This window comes from Heterodontus francisci, chromosome 1, assembly GCF_036365525.1.
Source record: "Heterodontus francisci isolate sHetFra1 chromosome 1, sHetFra1.hap1, whole genome shotgun sequence".
NCBI lineage: Eukaryota > Metazoa > Chordata > Chondrichthyes > Heterodontiformes > Heterodontidae > Heterodontus > Heterodontus francisci.
The window spans coordinates 253,539,265-253,561,404 of record NC_090371.1 but is presented as its reverse complement, the minus strand read 5'-3'; the positions used below and the strand labels follow the sequence as shown (position 1 = coordinate 253,561,404).

The following is a 22,140-nucleotide window of genomic DNA, read 5'->3' as shown; positions in this document are numbered from 1 at the left end:
GATAGATAGATCAAGGTGAGATTGGCAAGATAGGTCCCCAGCAGGCACAATGGGTGGGAATATCAGCAAAAGAGTAGACTGGGGCCAGTTCTGATGAAAGGCCGCTGACGTGAAACGTTAACTCTGCTTCTCTCTCCACAATGCTGCCAGACCTGTTGAGTATTTCCAGCATTTCTTGTTTTTATTTCAGATTTCCAGCATCTGCAGTATTTTGCTTTTATTTTGGTAGACTGGAGCTGTTAGCATTGCTTTGTAAGGAGGCAGCAATGAGTGCCATAATAAACCCTTTTCAGAATGCTGTGAGGGGCACAGAGGAAAGTTATGGGCTTATCTCAGAGGAATAAACCACTTTTAAATGAAGGCATAAAGCACTTAGAATTGATGAATGGCAGCGGCAAAACAAATTGCTGCCTCACCCTCCTTCCCATAGTATTGGGATAGTGAGGTGGAAAAAACCCAGAAAAGTGAGAACTTAAAGTCAAATTTATTTTGTGCAGCATACAAAGTTATGTGTGAACTGTTACAGGCTCTTTTTAAATTCTTCAAAGTTCTTACTTAAAAAAGAGTTACTTAGCTTAGGACTGAAAATTTCTAACTTAAACTGGAAACCAGAGGCCAAAAGTCACTGTTGCAATCAACAATTTCAATTCCATTTTCAAAATGGACTTCATACAATATCCACAGTGCAAGTGTAACAAAACAAAAAGTTTAATGGAAACACACAAACTCACAAACTAGCAGGATTTTCTTTTAGAAAGCCTTCCATTCAATCTCTCCACACAATGTTTCAGCATTTCTTCAGATTCAATGAAGTTGCGAATTACAGAATTGAAACCAATAGTGATTACTTACTGTAGTAAAAACTCCCGAGGCTGTAGACCAGGACAAACAGGGTACTAGTGGTATAGGTTTGGGCCAGTTACTTACGGCTAAGGATGCCATCTGCAAATAAGATATTTAGTGCATCACTGCAATTAATAGAAAGCAATCTTCTCCAGAAGCCATTTTATGTAGCAGCGCTCTTAAATCAGTACAAAAATGCATTAGTGAACCAAAGCCATCTGGACTGTTTGTTTCACAAGGCAATATAGAAAAGGCAAATGAATTCTACTCCAAATTGGTAGTGGTGTAGTGACCACAGATCAAATTTCTTGCAAGCAAAACGTCATCTTACTTCTTTTACTTAAAGGCAATTGTTCGAACATTCTATTATAATTAATATTTAAATGTATATTCTTTAATGTTGACTGATACATGCAATTTAGCCATATATTTTATAATGCCAATTAACATTCCTGTCTCCAAATCATCCTTCCCACCCTTCTGTCCTGCTCATATTTGTTCTGTTCCCATCTCACACAACAACTAGCCTTTCCCTTCTCTATTGCATTCTGCTCTACCCACTCCATGCCCATCCCAGTCTATCCATTTCTGTCCACTCGTCTCATGCTCAGCCACCCATTCCCATCCACTTCTGCCTTTATTTCCTCCTCTCCTTATCCATTTGTCCAGCAACCACCATCAATGTCTCCACTCTGCAGGTCCTCACTCTTCTCTTTCAGTCAGATCAAACTTTCAGTCAAAAAGCCTAAACCCTTCAGATCTGTAATTTAAAAATACAAGATGTTCTGCACCATGCAATGAAATGTTCCAAGTTTTTTATAGCATGTTAAAAGGGCATGGCAAAATAGACAGAAGGGCCCTGGAATCATTGAAGCAGAATCGCCTCGTCTAACAGCTTAGGTATAGGTCAAGAGTGGACAGCCTGGTATGAGGGAGGCAGGCAAACATTGGCAGGAGGAGTGGAGGGATTGGCTTCTAGTAACTATATGACCAATATTTGATTAAAAATTCACCTATCCTAAATATGAAATACAAATACAAAACGTAAAATTGAAACTCACTTAGCACAGTGGATTTGCTGCATTTTCAACCTTTATTTTTTTCAGTTATATCTGTTCACCTTTCAGACTGTTCAGCAGCTTAATAAAATGTTGAAACTTACATGACCTCCCATTGATATCCCAGTCATTCCTAGAGGTCCATAACCCCCTCTCTCCAGCCAATGAAGAAGAGCTGCAGACTCCAGGACTAGAGCTCCTCCCATCACAAAAAGATCAGATACATTCCTTAAACTTGACCTCCTGTCCAGAGAAAACAAGATGGAACAAGTGAAAACTGGGACTATTTAACAGCAGTTTTGACATTTTCCTCTTCAAACCACCTTTTTAAATGTATGTCATTATCACTATAAAGTACAATAGAAATCCTTTAGCGCAAATTACTACATTCCTTTATTTATAAGCAAGATTTGCTTTTCTGAAGTTACCAACAGTTGCTGTGTATGGTTTCACAAATGCTTTCTCATACATCACCCAACTGGCCATTCTTGATGTATGTGCATAGACAATGAGCTCCAGGCTAAATGAAAATAATGGAGGCCGATAATGAACAGTCCAATCCTCTCCCCACCCAACATCATGGGCTGCAGGATGGTAAACAGAAGTGGGTGGGCTGGCTCACCTTCCCCTCCCAAGATCAGATGTGTGGAGGTAACTAGCACTTCTGTTGTCTTGGAAACTATTTTACTGCCAGCATGGAGATTCTGGATTCAGATCTTCCCCATTGCTAGTTGACTCTGGAAATGATGCTGACTGGGAAAACACTCACACTTCCCAGAGAAGCTTCATTGGAAATAGTATGGACTCCAACCAGAGATTGATTAGAAAACAGCATTGAAGTTCCAAAATCATGGGAAATCATGCTCTTGATGGAAGATGCAGATTTTCCAGTTTGATGTTGCACCCCTGTGTGTTTTTTTCTTTTTTTTTCAGAGATACAACACTGAAACAGGCCCTTCAGCCCACCGAGTCTGTGCCGACCATCAACCACCCATTTATACTAATCCCACATTAATCCCTCTCACATCCCCACCTTCCCTCAATGCTACCACCTACCTACATTAGGGGCAATTTACAATGGCCAATTTACCAATCAACCTGCAAGTCTTCAGCATGTGGGAGGAAACTGGAGCATCCGGAGGAAACCCACGCAGGTCAAAGGGAGAACTTGCAAACTCCGCACAGGCAGTACCCAGAACCGAACCCGGGTCGCTGGAACTGTGAGGCTGCGGTGCTAACCATTGTGCCGCCAACTGTTGTAGGATGCTTTCCATCTCTTTTCTAAGAAGAACTGCCCCAGCTTCTCCAATCTATCCTCGTAACTGAAGTTCCTAATCCTTGGAAGCATTCTCATAAATCTTTTCTACACCCTCTCTAAAGCCTTCACATCCTTCCTAAAGTGTGGTACCCAGATTGGGCACAATACTCCAGTTGAGATCGAACCAGTGTTTTATAAAGATTCATCATAACCTACTGCCTCTGTAAGCTAAAATAAAAGCAACATACTGCAGATGCTGGAAATCTGAAATAAAACCAAGAAATTCTGGAAATACTCAGCAGGTCTGGCAGCATCTGTGGAGAGAGAAGCAGAGTTAAAGTTTCAGGTCAGTGACCCTTCTTCAGAACTTTGTACGCTATTGCCTAGATTTAGAAAGCCCAGGATCACTTATGTCTTTTCAACCACTTTCTCAACCTGCCCTGCTACCTTCAATCAAAAACAAGAAATGCTGGATTCACTCAGCAGGTCTGGCAGCATCTGTGGAAAGAGAAGCAGAGTTAACGTTTCGGGTCAGTGACCCTTCTTCGGAACTGACAAATATTAGAAAAGTCACAGATTATAAACAAGTGAGGTGGGGGTTGGGCAAGAGATAACAAAGGAGAAGGTGCAGATTGGACCAGGCCACATAGCTGACCAAAAGGTCACAGAGCAAAGGCAAACAATATGTTAATGGTGTTTTGAAAGACAAAGCATTAGTACAGATTAGGTGTGAATATACTGAATATAGAACATCAGCAAGTGCAAACCTGAAGAAAAACAACCTGAAAAAAACAGTGGGTAAGCAAACTGAACAAACTAAGATGAAATGAAATAAATGCAAAAAATGTAAAAAGGAATGCAAAAAAAAAGGAAGAAAAAATAACTAAAAATGACTAAAAATGAAAGTAAAGTGGGGGGCTGTCATGCTCTGAAATTATTGAACTCAATGTTCAGTCCGGCAGGCTGTAGTGTGCCTAATCGGTAGATGAGATGCTGTTCCTCGAGCTTGCGTTGATGTTCACTGGAACACTGCAGCAATCCCAGGACAGAGATGTGAGCATGAGAGCAGGGGGGAGTGTTGAAATGGCAAGCAACCGGAAGCTCAGGGTCCTGCTTGCGGACTGAGCGGAGATGTTCCGCAAAGCGGTCACCCAGTCTGCGCTTGGTCTCCCCAATGTAGAGGAGACCACACTGTGAGCAGCGAATACAGTATACTACATTGAAAGAAGTACAAGTAAATCGCTGCTTCACCTGAAAGGAGTGTTTGGGGCCTGGGATAGTGAGGAGAGAGGAGGTAAATGAGCAGGTATTACACCTCCTGCGATTGCAAGGGAAGGTGCCCTGGGACGGGGACGAGGTGGTGGGGGTAATGGAGGAGTGGACCAGGGTGTCGCGGAGGGAGCGATCCCTTCGGAATGCTGACAGGGGAAGGGAGGGGAAGATGCGACTGGTAGTGGCATCACGCTGGAGGTGGCGAAAATGGCGGAGGATGATCCTTTGGATATGGAGGCTGGTGGGATGAAAAGTGAGGACAAGGGGAACCCTGTCACGGTTCTGGGAGGGAGGGGAAGGGGTGAGGGTAGAGGTGCGGGGAATGGGTCGGACACGGTTGAGGGCCCTGTCAACCACAGTGGGGGGAAATCCTCGGTTGAGGAAAAAGGAGGTCATATCAGAAGCACCGTCATGGAAGGTAGCATCATCAGAGCAGATGCGTCGGAGACGGAGAAACTGGGAGAATGGAATGGAGTCCTTACAGGAGGTAGGGTGTGAAGAAGTGTAGTCCAGGTAGCTGTGGGAGTCAGTGGGCTTATAATGGATATTGGTAGACAACCTATCCCCAGAGATGGAGACAGAGAAGTCGAGGAAGGGAAGGGAAGTGTCAGAGATGGACCATGCAAAGGTGAGAGAAGGGTGGAAATTGGAAGCAAAGTTGATAAAGTTTTCGAGTTCGGGGCGGGAGCAGGAAACGGCACCGATACAGTCATCAATGTACCGGAAAAAGAGTTGGGGGAGGGGGCCTGAGTAGGACTGGAACAAAGAATGCTCGACATATCCCACAAAAAGACAGGCATAACTAGGACCCATGCGGGTACCCATAGCGACACCTTTTACTTGAAGGAAGTGCGTGGAGTTGAAGGAGAAGTTGTTCAATGTGAGAACAAGTTCAGCCAGGCGGAGGAGGGTGGTGGTGGATGGGGACTGGTTGGGCCTCTGTTCCAGGAAGAAGCGGAGAGCCCTCAAACCATCCTGGTGGGGGATGGAGGTGTAGAGCGATTGGACGTCCATAGTGAAGAGGAGGCGGTTGGGACCAGGAAATTGGAAATTGTCAAAATGACGTAGGGCGTCAGAAGAGTCACGGATGTAGGTGGGAAGAGACTGCACCAGCGGAGAAAAGATAGAGTCTACCTTCAATACTTTGTGCACATATACCCCCAGGTCCCTCTGTTCCTGCACCCCTTTAGAATTGTATCTTTTAGTTTATTTTGCCTCTCCTTGTTCTTCTGAACAAAATGTATCACTTCATATTTCTCTGCATTAAATTTAATCTGTCACATGTCTGCCTATTCCTGTCTATATCCTCTTGAAGTCTATCACTATCCTCCTCGCAAGTCACAATACTTCCAAGTTGTGTTTCATCTGCAAATTTTGAAATTGTGTTCTGTATACTAAAGTCCAAGTCATTAACAGATATCAAGAAAAACAGTGGTACTGGTACTGACCCCTAGGGAACACTGAAAAACAACAGTTCACCACTACCTGTTTCCTATCACTCAGCCAACTTCCTATCTGTGCTCAATTTTGCTGACAAGCCTATTAAATTGACACTATATCAAACGCCTTTTGGAAGTCATACACATCAAATACATTACCCACATCAACCCTCTGTTACCTCATCAAAAAATTCAAATCAAGTTAGTTAAATACAACTTGCCTTTAACAAATCCATTGCTGGCTTTCCTTAATGAATCCACCCTTGTCCAAGTGACTGTTAATTTTGTTCCAAATTTTGGTTTCTAAAAGCTTTCTCGACACAGAGTTTAAACTGACTGGCCTGTAATTGCTGGGTTTATCCTTACACCCTTTTTTGAACAAGGGTGTAACATTTGCAATTCTCCAGTCCTCTGGCACCACCACCACAATCTAAGGAAGATTGGAAGATGATGGCCACTTATTTCTCTCAGCATATGTGGATGCATTCCATTCAGTCCTGGTAACTTATCAACTTTGAGTACAGCCAGCCTTTCTAATATCTCCTTTTTAATCAATTTTTTTGCCCATCCAGTATCTTAGTTACCTCCTCCTTCACTATAATTTTGGCAGCATTACATAGGATTACATATGATATACGGCACAGAAATAGGCCAGTCGGTCCAACAAGTCCATGTCAGCATTTATGCTCCATGAGTGCCTCCTCCCATTTTTCCTCATGTAAATCTATTATAACCTTCTCTTTCCTTCTCCATCATATGTTTATCTAGCCTCCCCTTAAAAGCATCTATACTAGTTAGTTCACCCACTCTCTGTGGTAGCGAGTTCGACATTCTCACCACTCTTTGGGTAAAGAGTACAATATATATTAATGACTTGGGTGAGGGAACTAAATGTAACATTTCCAAGTTTGCTGACTTCACAAAGCTGGAGGTGGGGGGTGCGGACTGTGAGCTGTGAGGAGGGTGCAAAGAGGCTCCAATGTAATTTGGGCAAGTTGGGTGAGTGGGCAAATGCATGGCAGATGCAGTATAACATGGATAAATGTGAAGTCATCCACTTTGGTTGTAAAAACAGAAAGGCGGATTATCTGAATGGTGATAGATTGGGAAAGGGAAACGAAACCTGGGTGTCCTTGTACATCAGTCGCTGGTGAGACCACATCTGGAGTATGGTGTGCAGTTTTGGTCTCCTCATCTGAGGAAGTATGTTCTTGCCATGGAGCGAGTGCAAATAAGATTTACTAGGCTGATTCCTGGAATGGCAGGGTTGACATATGAGGAGAGATTGGGTCGACTTGGCCTATATTCACTAGAGTTTAGAAGAATGAGAAGGGATCTGATTAGAGATACAGCACTGAAACAGGTCCTTCGGCCCACCGAGTCTGTGCCGACCATCAACCACCCATTTATACTAATCCTACACTAATCCCATATTCCTACCAAACATCCCCACCTGTCCCTATATTTCCCTACCACCTACCTATACTAGTGACAATTTATAATGGTCACTTTACCTACCAACCTGCAAGTCTTTTGGCTTGTGGGAGGAAACCGGAGCACCCGGAGAAAACCCACGCAGACACAGGGAGAACTTGCAAACTCCACACAGGCAGTACCCAGAATCGAACCCGGGTCCCTGGAGCTGTGAGGCTGCAGTGCTAACCACTGCGCCGCCCTCATAGAAACCCATAAAATTCTAACAGGACTAGACAGACTGGATGCAGGGAGGATGTTCCCGATGGCTGGGGAGTCCAGAACCAGGGATCACAGTCTCAGAATACGGGGAATGCCATTTAGAACCGAGATGAGGAGAAATTTATGCACTCAGAGGGTGGTGAACCTGTGGAATTCTCTACCGCAGAAGGCAGTGGAGCCAATTTATTAAATATATTCAAGAAGGAGATAGATATATTTTCTAATGCCAAAGGGATCAAGGGATATGGGGAGAAAGTGGGGAGAAAGTAGGAACAGGATACTGAATTAGATGATCAGCCATGATCTATTTTGAATGGTAGAACAGTCCCAAAGGACCGAATGGCCTACTCCGGCTCCTAATTTCTATGTTTCTAAAGAAGGTCCTTCTGAATTCCCCATCGGATTTCTTGGTGACTATCTTATATTGATGGCCTCTTGTTATGTTCTTCCCCGCAGGTGGAAACATTTTCTATGCATCCACTCGATCAAAACCTTTCATTATTTTGAAGACCTATATCAGGTCATCCCTCAGCCTTCTTGTTTCAAGAGAAAAAGAGACCCAGCCTGTTCATCCTTTCTTGATTATATATACCCATACATTTCTGGTTATCATCCTTGTAAATCTTCTCTACACCCTCTCCAGTGCCTCTATATCCCTTTTATAATATGGCAACAGAAATGCACACAGTACTTGAAGTGTGGTTCAACTAAGATTCGATGCAGGTTTAGCATAACTTCCCTACTTCTCAATTCTATCCCTCTAGAAATAAAGCCTTGTGCTTAGTTTGCTTTTTTTTATGGCCTTGCATAACCTAGGGTGCAACTTTCAGTGATTGGTGTCTTTGTACTGAGATTCCTTTGTTCTTCTACCCCACCAAGACTCGCATCTTCTATGTAAAAGTGGCCTCCCTACTCTTCCTACCAAAATGTACTACCCTACATTTATCTGCATTGAACTTCATGTGTCAAATATTTTCCCATTCTGAAAGTTTATTAATGTCCTCCATAATTTGTTGCAGTTCTCCTCAGTATTGACTATCCCCCTCCAATTTGATGTCATCCGCAAATTAAAAAATTGAGTTTTTGATTCCAAAGTCCAAATCGTTAACGTAAATTGTGAACAGCAGTTCTCCCAGCATTAATTCTTGTGGAACACCACTTCCCACCTTCTGCTAATCTGAGTAACAACTGTTTAATTCCACTCCCTGTTTTCTGTCTTTGAAGCCAGCGAGCAATCCATTCTGCCCCTTGTCCCATGACTCCACATTCTCTAACCTTATTCATTAGTCTATTATGGGGCACCTTATCAAAGGCCTTTTGAAAATCCAGATAATTTACATCTACTGCACTACCATTATCTACTCTCTCTGTTACCTCCCCACAAAATTCAATAAGATTGGTCAAACAAGATTTTCCCTTTTGAAATCCAATAATATTCATTATTATATTTTTCTATTCTAGATGTTCTATTTTCTCATTTATTAGGGATTCCATTATTTTCCTACCACCAATGTTAAGCTGACTGGTCTATAATTCCCTGGGCATGTTCTGTCCCCCTTCTTAAATGTAAGAATTATGTTAGCTATCCGTTAGTCCTCTGGCACTACTACTTTTTCTAACGAATTAATAAATATGTGTAGTAATGCCTACCACATCCTCACCTGTCCCTATATTCCCCTACCACCTACCTATACTAGGGGCAATTTATAATGGCCAATTTACCTACCAACAAGTCTTTTGGCTGTGGGAGGAAACCGGAGCACCCGGAGAAAACCCACGCAGACACAGGGAGAACTTGCAAGCTCACACAGGCAGTACCCAGAATTGAACCCGGGTCGCTGGAGCTGTGAGGCTGCGGTGCTAACCACTGCGCCACTGTGCCGCCCTTATTTCAGCATAAAATTTCTTTTACTCCCTATTACCCTAAGTATAATACATATGAACATATGAATTAGGAGCAGAAATAGGCCATTTGTTCTCTGCTTAAGTAATACTCTGCTTTTTTATTCTTCCTGCCAAAGTGAGTAACTTCACATTTTCCCACATTATACTCCATTTGCCAGGTTTGTACCTCTATATATAACATAATTGCTACATGTCACCTGAAAAATGCATAAATGTCTAGATTTCTTGTGCTCTCATACTTTAGATTCCACAAAGAATTAGCTCTGTTCATTTCCTTAATCTGCTCAGTTGATTTATCTCAACAGTGATCCTTCCCCCAGAGGTAAACAGGCAATTTACCTAAACAATTTCTAATGTTCTGTGGTGATCATAATTGGAAACTGTGCTACCTACAATAGTTAAAATTAAATCCTTTAACTAACAAAAGTGCTGATGGAACAAATTAGGACATCTGAATAACAATTCCAGGGAGTCCTGACCACATTTAAATGGACACAAGTTCACATCTTACTTTCTAACAATCAATAACCTACGACACACTGAGAATTTAAAACCCGGTAATGCAACAATCTAAAAATGTGCTACTGCTTTCAGCAAACATCAAGTAAGGCAACTGTTATGCTTCTTGCATTTGGAAGAATTTTTTTTCTCTTAATTTCTGAACTCAAAGAAAATGATGGCGATTGCATACATACTCAAGTCTTCACTTGTTTACAACATAATAATGGGAAGAAATGGTTCAGGATTCATCATTTATGTCTAAGGTTTTTTTAATCTGATGCTGTTTAACTTGGGAGTCAATATAAAATAACTGACACACAAAGAAACTGTCACAAGTAGCGGCTAGTTTGGATATAATGCAGTACTGTAAAGATTTCCAATCAACCCCGATCATTTATGAAAACCCCCTAAGACCTGACAAAAAATTCAATATATTGACTTTATTTAACAACTTCTATTATCATTATAAGGTCGCAGTAAGAATTACTGATGCTTAATGTATTCCACAGAATCTGAAATGTACAATCTCACAGTATCAGCTGTATTTAACCCAACAGTAATATTAGATTAGAGATACAGCACTGAAACAGGCCCTTCGGCCCACCGAGTCTGTGCCGAACATCAACCACCCATTTATACTAATCCTACACTAATCCCATATTCCTACCAAACATCCCCACCTGTCCCTATATTTCCCTACCACCTACCTACGCTAGTGACAATTTATAATGGCCAATTTACCTATCAACCTGCAAGTCTTTTGGCTTGTGGGAGGAAACCGGAGCACCGGGAGAAAACCCACGCAGACACAGGGAGAACTTGCAAACTCCACACAGGCAGTACCTGGAATCGAACCCGGGTCCCTGGAGCTGTGAGGCTGCGGTGCTAACCACTGCGCCGCCCTTTCAAAATATTCAAAATTGTAGCAGCTCTGGGAAGAACTCAAGGTGCAAAGTTCGACAAGAATACTTTCAGGTCAAGTTTCTTCAAATTTTAATTACGAGAGATAGAAAGGGCATTATGTAGAAAATTAGTTGGAGTCTCAAACATTTTAGTTCATTTGGATTTCATGAAATTTTCTTTGATCATCTTCCTGCTTGGCAGGAATCTTCATTGCCTTCTCAGTGGAATATATATATTAAAATCTTCCGCAACTCACCTCCTGATGCTTGGAAGAGAGTTGTAGGACATGTTCTTACTTTCAAGATTTTCTAATTTAGGTGAATGACATTTGATTTTAAATATCTTTAATTACTACAACTGATGTCACTTCAGGCAAATGGAACCATCACAGCAAATAACTTTATTATTTTAAGAGATGTGGATGCCAAATTAAACTATAAAAACTTCACTGATTTTTTGTTTCATGAACTTCACTGCACAATACTTTCAACCACAATAATTTGAAATAATTAAAAATATTTATTCACAGGATGTAGGTGTCACTGCCAAGGTCAGCATTTATTGCCCATCCCTCACTGTCCTTGAGAATGTGGTGGTGATCTGCCTTCTTGATCTATTGCAGTCCATGTGGTGTAGGTACACCCACAAAGCTGTTTGGTAGGGAGCTCCAGGATTTTGACACAGTGACGATGAACAAACAGCAATATATTTCCAGGTCAAGGAGGTGTGCAACTTGGAGGGGAACTTGCAGGTGGTGGAGCCCCTATGCGTCTGCTGACCTTGTCTTTTTAGGTGGTAGACTTTGCAGGATTGAAAGGAGCTGTCGAAGCATTAGTGAGTTGTTGCATTGCATCTTGCAGATGGTATACACTACAGCCACAGCGTGCCGGAGGAAGTGAATGTTTAAGGTGGTGGATGGAGTGCCGATCAAGTGGGGTGCTTTTTTCTTGATGGTGTTGAGCTTCTTCAGTATTGTTGGAACTGCACCCATCCAGGCAAGTAAAAAGTATTTCATCACACACCTGACTTGTAAGTGGTAGATATGTTTTGGGGAGTGAGGTGCGAGTTACTCACCACAGAATAGCCAGCCCATGACCTGTTCCTGTAGCCACAGTATTTATGTGGCTGGTCCAGATAAGTTTCTGGTCACTGGTGATCCCCCAGATGTTGATGGTGGGTAATTAGACAATGATAATGCCATTGAATGTCAAGAGAAGGTGGTTTAACTCTCTCTTTTGGAGATGGTCATTACTTGGTACTTGTGTGGTGTGAATGATACTTGCCACTTATCAAGGCAGCACTTGACCTGATGTCAAGGGCAGTCATTCTTACTGCATGTCCAGAATTCAGCTCTTTTGTTCATGTTTGGATCAAAGTTGTAATGAGGTCTGAAACAGGGTGATTCGGGTGGAATTCTGGGTATTAGTGAGCAAGTTATAGGCAAGTAAGTGCCGCCTGATAGTACTATCGACAACACTTTCCCTCACTTTGCTGATGATTAAGATAGGCTAATGAAAAGAAAAACCTGCAGTTTTATCGCGCCTTTCACAACCTCAGGATGTCCCAAAAGCGCTTTACAACAAATGAAGTACTTTTGAAGCATAGCCACTATTGTAATGTAGGAAATGCAGCAGCCAATATGTGCACAGCAAGTTCCGACAAACATCGATGGGGCAGTAACCGACCGGGCTGGATTTGTCCTGCTTTTTGTGGACGTGACGTATGTTTAGTTTAGTTTAGAGATACAGCACTGAAACAGGCCCTTCGGCCCACCGAGTCTGTGCCGACCATCAACCACCCATTTATACTAATCCTACACGAATCCCATATTCCAATAACATCCCCACCGGTCCCGATATATTTCCCTACCACCTACCTATACTAGGGGCAATTTATAATGGCCAATTAACCTATCAACCTGCAAGTCTTTGGCATGTGGGAGGAAACCGGAGCACCCGGAGGAAACCCACGCAGACACAGGGAGAACTTGCAAACTCTGCACAGGCAGTACCCAGAATCGAACCCGGGTCCCTGGAGCTGTGAGGTTGCAGTGCTAACCACTGCGCCACTGTGCCGCCCATTCTGGGGAATGTTCCATATCGTCAGGTAAATGCCAATGATGTAGCTGTATTGCAAGGAATACACAATAAATGGTAGGATACTGAGACGTTTGGAGGAGCAAAGGGACCTTAGAGTGCATATGCATAAATCCTTGAAGATAGCAGGACAGGCAGTCATACTCAAACCTCCTCTTTGTCTACTTTTATGTTAAAACTGTATGAAGCACAAGTTAGGCCACAAGTACAGTACTGCCTCCAGCTTGTGACCATATTATTGAAAGGATGCAATCGCACTAGAGAGCATAGAGAGTAGATTTACTAGGTGTTGCTAGCCTGAAATTTTAGCTACGAAGAAAAATTGGACAGGTTGGGGCTGTTTTCTTCAGAACAGAGGAGGCTGAGGGAAGATTTAATTGAGGTGTATAAAATTATGAGGGGCCTAAAGTCGAAAGGAAGGACCTATTTCCCTTAGTCATAACCAGGAAACATAGATTTGAAGTAATTGGTAGAAAGATTAGAGGGGTGTTGAGGAGACAGTTTTTCGTCCAGAGAGTGGTTGGGGTCTGGGACACACTCCCTGAAGGGGTGATCAAGGCAGAAACCCTCAATGCATTTAAAAAGCACTTGATTATGCACTTGAAGTGCCATAGCCTACAGGGCTACAAACCAAGAGCTGGAAGGTGGTATTAAGCGAGGTAGCTCTTTTGCAGCTGGCACAGAGACGATCAGCTGAATGGCCTCCTTCTGTGCTGTAAATTTCTATGATTCTATGAACAGCCTGGCTAGAGGCGCCGTTAGTTAAGGAGCATAAGTCTTCAGCACCACAGCTGGAATATTGCCTGGGCTCACAGCCTTTGCTGTACCCACTGATTTTTGATATCACAGAGTAAATCGAAATGGCTGAAGACTGTCTTCTGTAATGATGGCAGACTTCAGGAAGAGTCCACTCAGCACTTCTGGCTGAAGATAGTAGCCATTGCTTCAGCCTTGTCTTTTGCCTTCACGTGCTTGGCTCTGCCATCATTGAGGCTGGTCCTTTCAAATATTTAGATTTAATTTCAACTTTAATGTTACTAAACACAAGAACAAGGGTAAATTTTTTTGTCGAGCCCCAAAGCTCCCTCTTTCCCTTTAAGATGCTCTTTAAAATTTACCTCTTTGACCAAGTTTTTGGACACTTGTACTAATATAGATAGCACAGAATATAAAAAACAGCAAAGAATGACTAAAAGATTGATGAGAAAGGTAAAATTAGAGTACGAGAGAAAGCTAGCTAGAAATATAAAGGAAGATAGTAAGAGTTTCTATAGATATTTAAAAAAGAAAAGTTAAAGTGAGCATTGGTTCTATAGAAAGTGAGTCTGGGGAATTAATAATGGATAAGGAGATGGCAGATGAATTGAACAGATATTTTGCATTGGTCTTCACTATTGAGGATACAAGTAACATCCCAGTTTTGGCTGTAAGTCAGGAAATGGAAGGGAGGGAGGAACTCAAGAAAAGTACAATCACCAGGGAAGTGGTACTGAACAAATTGTTGGAGCTGCGGGCTGACAAGTCTCCGGGTCCTGATGGACTTCATCCTAGGGTATTAAAAGAAGTGACTAGTGAGAAGCGGTCAGTTTTAATTTTCCAAAATTCCCTAGATTCGGGGAAGGTTCTGTTAGTTTGGAAAATAGGGAATGTAACTCCTTTATTCAAAAAGGGAGGGAGACAGAAAGCAGGAAACTACAGGCCAGTTAGCTTAACATCAGTCTTAGAGAAAATGTCAGAAGCTATTATTAAAGATGTTAAAGCAGGGCATTTAGAAAAATTCAAGGTAATCAGGTAGAGTCAACATGGTTTTGTGAAAGGGAAATCATGTTTAACCAATTTATTGGAGTTCTTTGAGGGAGTTACACGTGCTGTGGATAAAGGGGAACTGGTGAATGTATTGTACTTAGATTTCCAGAAGGCATTTGATAAGGTGCCACATCAAAGGTTATTGCAGAAAATAAAAGCTCATGGTGTAGGGGGTAACATATTGGCATGGATAGAAGATTGGCTAGTTAACAGGAAACAGAGAGTAGGCATAAATGGTTCATTTTCTGGTTGGCAAGATGTAACGAGTGGTGTGCCACAGGGATCTGTGCTGGGGCCTCAACTTTTTACAATTTATATAAATGACTTAGAATGAAGGGACCGAAGGTATGGTGCATACATTTGCTGATGACACAGATAGATAGGAAAGTAACTTGTGAAGAGAACATAAGGGGGCTACAAAGGGATATAGATAGGTTAAATGAGTGGGCAAAGACCTGGCAAATGGAGTATAATGTGGGAAAGTGTGAAATTGTCCACTTTGGCAGGAAGAATAAAAAAGCATATTGTCTAAATGGTGAGAGATTGCAGAGCTCTGAGATGCAGATGGATCTGGGTGTCTGAGTGCATAAATCGCAAAAGGTTAGTATGCAGGTACAGCACGTAATTAGGAAAGCTAATAGAATGTTATTGTTTATCGCGAGGGAATTGAATACAGAAGTAGGGAGGTTATGCTTCAGCTATACAGGGCACATCTGGAGTACCATGTACAGTACTGGTCACCTTATTTAAGGAAGGATGTAAATGCGTTGGAGGCAGTACAGAGAAGGTTTACAAGACTAATACCTGGAATGGGCGGGCTGTCTTACGAGGAAAGATTGGAAATTGTTTCACTCAGAGGGTTGCGAGTCTTTGGAATTCTCTTCCTCAAAAGGTGGTGAAAGCAGAGTCTTTGAATATTTTTAAGGCAGAGGTAGATAGATTCTTGATAAGCAAGGGGGCGAAGGTTATCAGGGGTAGGTGGAAATGTGGAGTAATCAGTTCAGCCATGAACTTATTGAATGGCAGAGCAGGCTAGAAGGGCCGAGTGGCCTACTCCTGCTTCTAATTCGTATGTTCGTAATGTAATGTTATGTGGTTCAGTGCCAAATTCTGTTTGATAATTCTCCAAGAAGTGCTTTGGAATGTTTTACTACATTAAGCAAAATACTGGAAAAATATATCTGTTTTATCTGGTCTACACTTCAACTCATCTGTAATTGCTCAGTTTTACTCCTGAAATTTGTAACCAATAATCCATTTTCTTGTCTAGACTCCCGGTATACAGTTGAATTCAGAAAATGGACCCTAGGTTATTTGAATCAAGATTTCTGTGTACTACACATAAAAATATTTAGACAGCTAAATCCAAATTGCTACAATAGATTTTTAAAAAATCTCGCCTCTGAATGTATTTCCTGTCTGCACTTGACTCCCCATTTAGATTTTTGTCAACTTTTTCTACCTACACATTTAAATGGAACTGCCTATGTAAATTGGTCATGCTGTTTACGTAATTGTATAGCTTGGATGAAGTTTCTCACCCATTCAATCAACTCAGACGTCAACTTGGAGAAGTCATTAAGATCTACAGGTGAATTTGCTTAAAACTTTTAAAAGTCGAATTTCCTGTTAGTTTATTTTGCTTCTTTCCTCTCTGTGTTTATACATTTACTTGGAGTATGTTTAGAAGAATTTATCTCTCCTGTTCCATATTTCTAGCCCTGTGCTTGCCAGTCTCAAAATGCCTCATACTACTACTATTCTTGCTGGTTGACTGTGAGCCCATTCTGTTCATTAATCAGCCTCGGTACCACTCTTGGCTGCTCAGCCATTCCCCAAAGCAGTGTTCTTCCCACCCTTCTACAAGCATCAATGCATGCCTTGGATTCTTAACCCACACTTTTGAAGGAGTATTATGTGCCGGAACCTTCGATGGCTGCACTGGCCACTTCTTGACCCATTCATCGGTTTGGACTTAGTGCCTTCCATTCCCACATCCAGGGAGATTTGCCAGAATTCTTGCTCCTGGAGTACCCTCAACTCCTGCTGGTCTACTCTGCAGATGTCATGTGAGGCCATAATTGGACTTAGTACTGAATATCTCACAGCTGATTAATCTATCGACATAGTTAAGATTCAGATGAAGAATGATCAGTTGGGCAACGAATCAAACAGTTGCCCAAGTGACTATCCATGAAATAAAATGCCAAAACATCTGTTGCTGTCTTCATGATCAGAGGGGAGACAAAGGTGGGGAAGAATGGTGGTAGAAGCAGCAGAAGAAACAAGTGAAACTGAGCAAGAGACCACAATTTAGGCAAATTTTACTTTAATGAGGTGTAGCAAATCAATTTTAGATTTGAAAAAAAAGCAATTTGAAGATTTCCTAAACGACAATATTCCCTTGCAGAATAGGCAAGTAAGCAATCCACACGCTGTCCTTAAAACTGCCTTCAGGTGCAAGAATGTTATGGGACGGTCTTGTCCTCATTCCACCCCATCTGTAGAAATACTGATTTCACTCTGAACCATTTTGCTTCACCAGCCTGACAGCGAGTGAGAAACTAGGGACCCTAACCCACATATTACATAATTTCCAATGGCACCAGGGGTTTCCAAATTTACAGCTACCGGAGAAGAAACACTGCCTCGTTGTGTAATACGGAAAATAATTGATGCTGCTGGTAGATGAAAAGCAAAGTTCGAAAGCTAACTCTACCTAACAGAATGCCTTTATGTGTAGCAGCACAATTTGACATCATGCCACACATACTAGCTTCTGAAAGGCAGGCTGTTAATTTCAATCCCAAAATCAATACCAGCATTTATAATCTCAGCACATGCACAATCAACAAATATTACTTTTTGTCGCATTATTTACTAATGTGGACAATACAAATAGCAATGTAGATTTCAACACTGGCATTCAGTGTATTCTCAGTTGTTGTATAACAACAGTAAAGCAATCATTCAAAAGCAAAAAGAAGAAAATAAATACAAACACTGACTATAGACTTTGGCTATAGCATGCCCTTGACAACATAATTTTGAGCTGGCTCCCATTTTATAAAAGTGATTAGCAATGGGTCTATAACTAATTGTTTCTTTCTTAGTACCCTAAAGTTTTCCTTTAATAAAGGGAACACATTAACTAACTATATTTCAAATATTCTCCAGGAAAGTTGATCCCAGGCCTATGGAATCAAACCATATTTAATGTTAGGCTTCAAGGACAAAATCTCAAAAAAAAATTTGCTATCTGTTCAAGAAAGGAGGGCGACAGAAAGCAGAAAACTACAGGCCAGTTAGTCTAACATCTGTCATTGGGAAAATGCAAGAATCCATTATGAAGGAAGTAGTAGCAAGACATTTAGAAAATCATTATGCAATTAGGTCATAATGCAATCAGACAGAATCCACATGGTTTTATGAAAGGAAAATTGTGTTTGACAAATGTATTAGAGTTCTTTGAGGATGTGACAAGCAGGGTCGATAAAGGGGAACCAGCATATGTAATGTATTTGGATTTCCAAAAGGCATTTGATAAATGTGCCACATAAAAGGTTACTACACAAGATTAGCGCTCATTATGTTGGGGGCAATATATTAGTATGGATAGAGGATTGGCTAACTAACAGGGAACAGAGAGTCAGGACAAATAGGCATTTTCAGGTTGGTAAACTGGAGTGGAGTGCCACAGGAGTCAGTGCTGGGGCCTCAACTTTTTAAAATCTACATTAATGACTTGAATGAAGAGACCAAGTGCATTGTCGCCAAATTTGCAGACGATACAAAGATAGGTAGGAAAGCAAGTTGTGAGGATACAAAGTGTCTGCAAAGAGATACAGATAGATTAAATAAGTGGGCAAAAATTTGGTAGACGGAGTATATTGTGGGAAAATGTGAGGTTGTCCACTTTGGCAGGAAGAACAGAAAAGTAGAATATTATTTGCATGGAGAGAGATTGCAGAACACTGCAGTACAGAGGGATCTGGGTGTCCTTCTACACGAATCACAAAAAGCTAACATGCAGGTACAGCAAGTAATTAGGAAGGAAAATGGCATTTTGGCATTTATTGTAAAGAGGGATGGAGTAGAAAAGTAGGGAAGTCTTGATACAACTGTAGAGGGCATTGGTGAGACTGTACTTAGAGTACTGCGTACAGTTTTGGTCTGCTTAAGAAGGTATATACTTGCATTGGAAGCAGTTCAGAGAAGATTCACGAGGCTGATTCTTGGGATGAAGGGATTCTCATAAAGGAGTGGTTGAGCCTGTACTCACTAGGGTTCAGAAGAATGAGAGGTGACCTTATTGAAACACACAAGATTCTGAGGGGGCTTGACAGGATAGATGCTGAGATTCCCCTTGTGGGGGAATCTAAAACTAGGGCGCACAGTTTCAAAATAAGGGGTCTCTGTTTTAAAATGGAGATGAGAAGGAATTTCTTTTCTAAGAGGATCATCAATCTTTGGAAATCTCTTCCCCAGAGCGCAGGGAGGTTGGGTCATTGAATATATTCAGGCTGAGTTAGACAGATTTTTGAACAGCAAGGGTTATGGGGGGACAGGCAGGAAAGTGATCTTATTGAATTGCAGATAGGGTCAAGGGGCTGAATGGCCTACTGCTGCTCCTATTTCTTACGTTATGTTTCTTATGTAAAGCAATCTATCAAAAACAAAATCTTGGCATTTTTTGCTGGCAAGAGCCAAGATAATAGGTTGGCTCCTCTTCATATCATGTTTATTAAACATGACAGACCACAAATATTTGTATTTATTTAGCACTTTTTAAACACAGTGAATGTCCCAAAGTCCCATAGACAAGTAGTTAATCCCAAGATCATTTAGTTCTGTGGCACTGATTGTAAGATTCTGAAATTAAGGCTTTAGTTGGGTCCAGGCTCCAATTTACATACCAAACTGGTGTTATGTCCCATGATGCATTTGCATGCCTACTAAACGATATCTACTGATTTTAGTGGCAGAACATGACTACTGCATCACTAAAGTGGGAATTTCCCAATCAGTATCGCAAAAATTCAACAGATCTAGACAATGATTAACCTAGCAGCCCTTTGCTCATTTTAGCAATTTCTGTTTGAACAAACATTCTACTAATCAGGGCTGTACTAATGCAGTGCTCCTCAACATCCTGCATGAGCAAAAGCAACTCAAATAAATCATAATCTTGTTTCTCCCAGTAATCTGGCTAATCTCCTAGGCATTTTCAACTCCAATCTTAACTCTTGCATGCTCACCACTGGGCTCTTCTACCCACAATCTCAGATCTATCTCTTGAATAGTCCATAACAAATGTCACATGGTACACCACTATGACTGAATTTAAATAGTGCTTTTAACGTAGTGAAATATCCCTAGGTGTATCACAAGGGCATTCTCAAACAAAATTTGACACCAAACCACATCAGAAGGTATTAGGACAGATGAGAGGTAGGTCTAAAGGAGTCTTAAGGGAGGAGAGAGAGGGGGGGGGCAGAGAGACTTAGGGCAGGAATTCCAAAGCTAAGGCCTAGGCAGTTGAAAGTTGGCCAACAAACAGTGGAGTGATTAAAACAGCAGATGTGCAAGAGACTAGAATTGGGGAGCTCAAAGATCTCGGAGGGTTGTAAGACCAGAGGAAATTACGAGATTGTAAGTCCATAAAGTGATTTTCAAACAAGGATGAGAATTTTAAAATTGGGGCATTGCAGGACGAGGAGCCAATGTAGTTCAGCAAACACAGGGGTGATGAGTGAACAGGACTTGGTGTGAGTTAGGATACTGGCAGCAGAGTTTTTGATGACCTCAGGTTTATGAGAAGATGGGAGGCTGGCCGGCAATGTGCTAATAGTCAAGTCTAGAGGTAACAAAGACTTAGTTCGGATTTCAGCAGCAGATGAGCTGAGGCAAGGGCAGAGTCAGGCAATGCTACGGAGGTGGGAATAGCCAGCCTTGGTGGTGGTGGTGCGGAGATCATCTCGGAGTCCAAAAGGTTGCGTGCTGTCTGGCGTAGCCTTGGACAGGAAGAGTTGGTGGCTAGGAAATGGAGATTATGGTGGGAACTGAAGACAATGGCTTTGGTCTTCCCAATGTTTAGCTGGAGGAAATTTCTGCTGATCCATTACTGTATATCAGATAAGCATTCTGACAATTTAGAGGCAGTGGAGGGATCAAGAGAGGTGGTGGTGAGATAGAGCTGTCATCAGCATCATATTGAATCTGATATGTTTATAGACATATCGTGTACACAACAACTTATATTTATGCAGCACCTTTAACATAATAAAACATCCCAAAGCGCTTCACAGGAGCATTATGGGATACTGAGCCACATGAGATACTAGGTTAGATGACCAAAATCTTCGTCAAAGAGGTGGGATTTAAGGAGTGTCTTAAAGGAGGACAGCAAGGTACAGAAGCAGAGAGTTGTAAGGAGGGCATTCCAGAGCTTAGGCCTTAGAGAACTGAAGGCACATCTATCAACGGTGCAGCAATTAAAATCAGGAATGCTAAAGAGACTACTATTAGAGAACAGATATCTCAGAGGATTGTGGAGCTGGAGGATGTTAGAGATAGGGAGGGACAAGGCCATGGAAGGATTTAAAAACAAGGATGAGAATTTTAAAATTAAGCTGTTGCTTGACTGGAATCCACTGTAGGTCAACAAGCATAAGGGTGATGGGTAAGGGTTCTTGGTGCGAGTTAGGACACTGGCAGCAGAGTTTTGGATGACCTCAAGTTTACAGAGAGTAGAGTCTGGCAGACCAGCCAAGAGCGTGTTGGAATCGTCGTCTAGAGGTAAAAAAGGCATAAATGAAGATTTCAGCAGTCGATGAACTGAGGAAGAGGCAAGTCAGGAGATGTTATGGATGCGGTCTTAGTGATGCTGCGAATATGTGGTTGGAAGCTCATCTCAGGGCCAAATATGACACCAAGATTGCAAATAGTCTGGTTTAGTCTCAGACAATTGTCAGGGAGAGGGATAGTGTCGGTAGCTGGGGAATGAAGTTTGGAAAAAGGACTGAAAATAATGGCTATAATTATCTCACTGGTGGAAATTTTTGCTTATCGAGTACTGGATGTCAGATGGCAGTCTGATAATTTACCATCAGTGCAGGAGTTTAGAGAGATGGTGGCGAAGAATTGCTGGGTGTTGTCAGTGTACACATGAAAACTAATAATACTAAAAACAGAAAGTGCTGGAAATACTCAGCAGTTCTGGCAGCATCTGTGGAGAAAGAAACAGAGTTTATGTTTCAGGTCGATGAAAGGTCCTCGACAGTGTCCATTCTATTTCTTGCATGTTTGCTCTCACCCCTTTCCCTTTCTCCCAGAATCACAAAAGGGTTCCCCTTGACCTCACC

The 22,140-nt window shown here is 41.8% G+C and overlaps 1 protein-coding gene across 5 annotated transcripts in view; it reads right to left on the bottom strand.

Moving 5' to 3' along the window:
* Positions 1-22,140, bottom strand: part of abhd18 (abhydrolase domain containing 18) — a 147,945-nt gene that overhangs the window by 49,659 nt on the left and 76,146 nt on the right. For all 5 annotated transcript variants that reach the window (XM_068042859.1, XM_068042867.1, XM_068042879.1 and 2 more), the window contains 2 exons: positions 2,006-2,144; positions 853-942 (listed from right to left, as the gene is read on the bottom strand). In XM_068042859.1, coding sequence (XP_067898960.1) covers positions 853-942; positions 2,006-2,144 — 229 coding nt within the window. The remainder of the gene's footprint in view (positions 1-852; positions 943-2,005; positions 2,145-22,140) is intronic.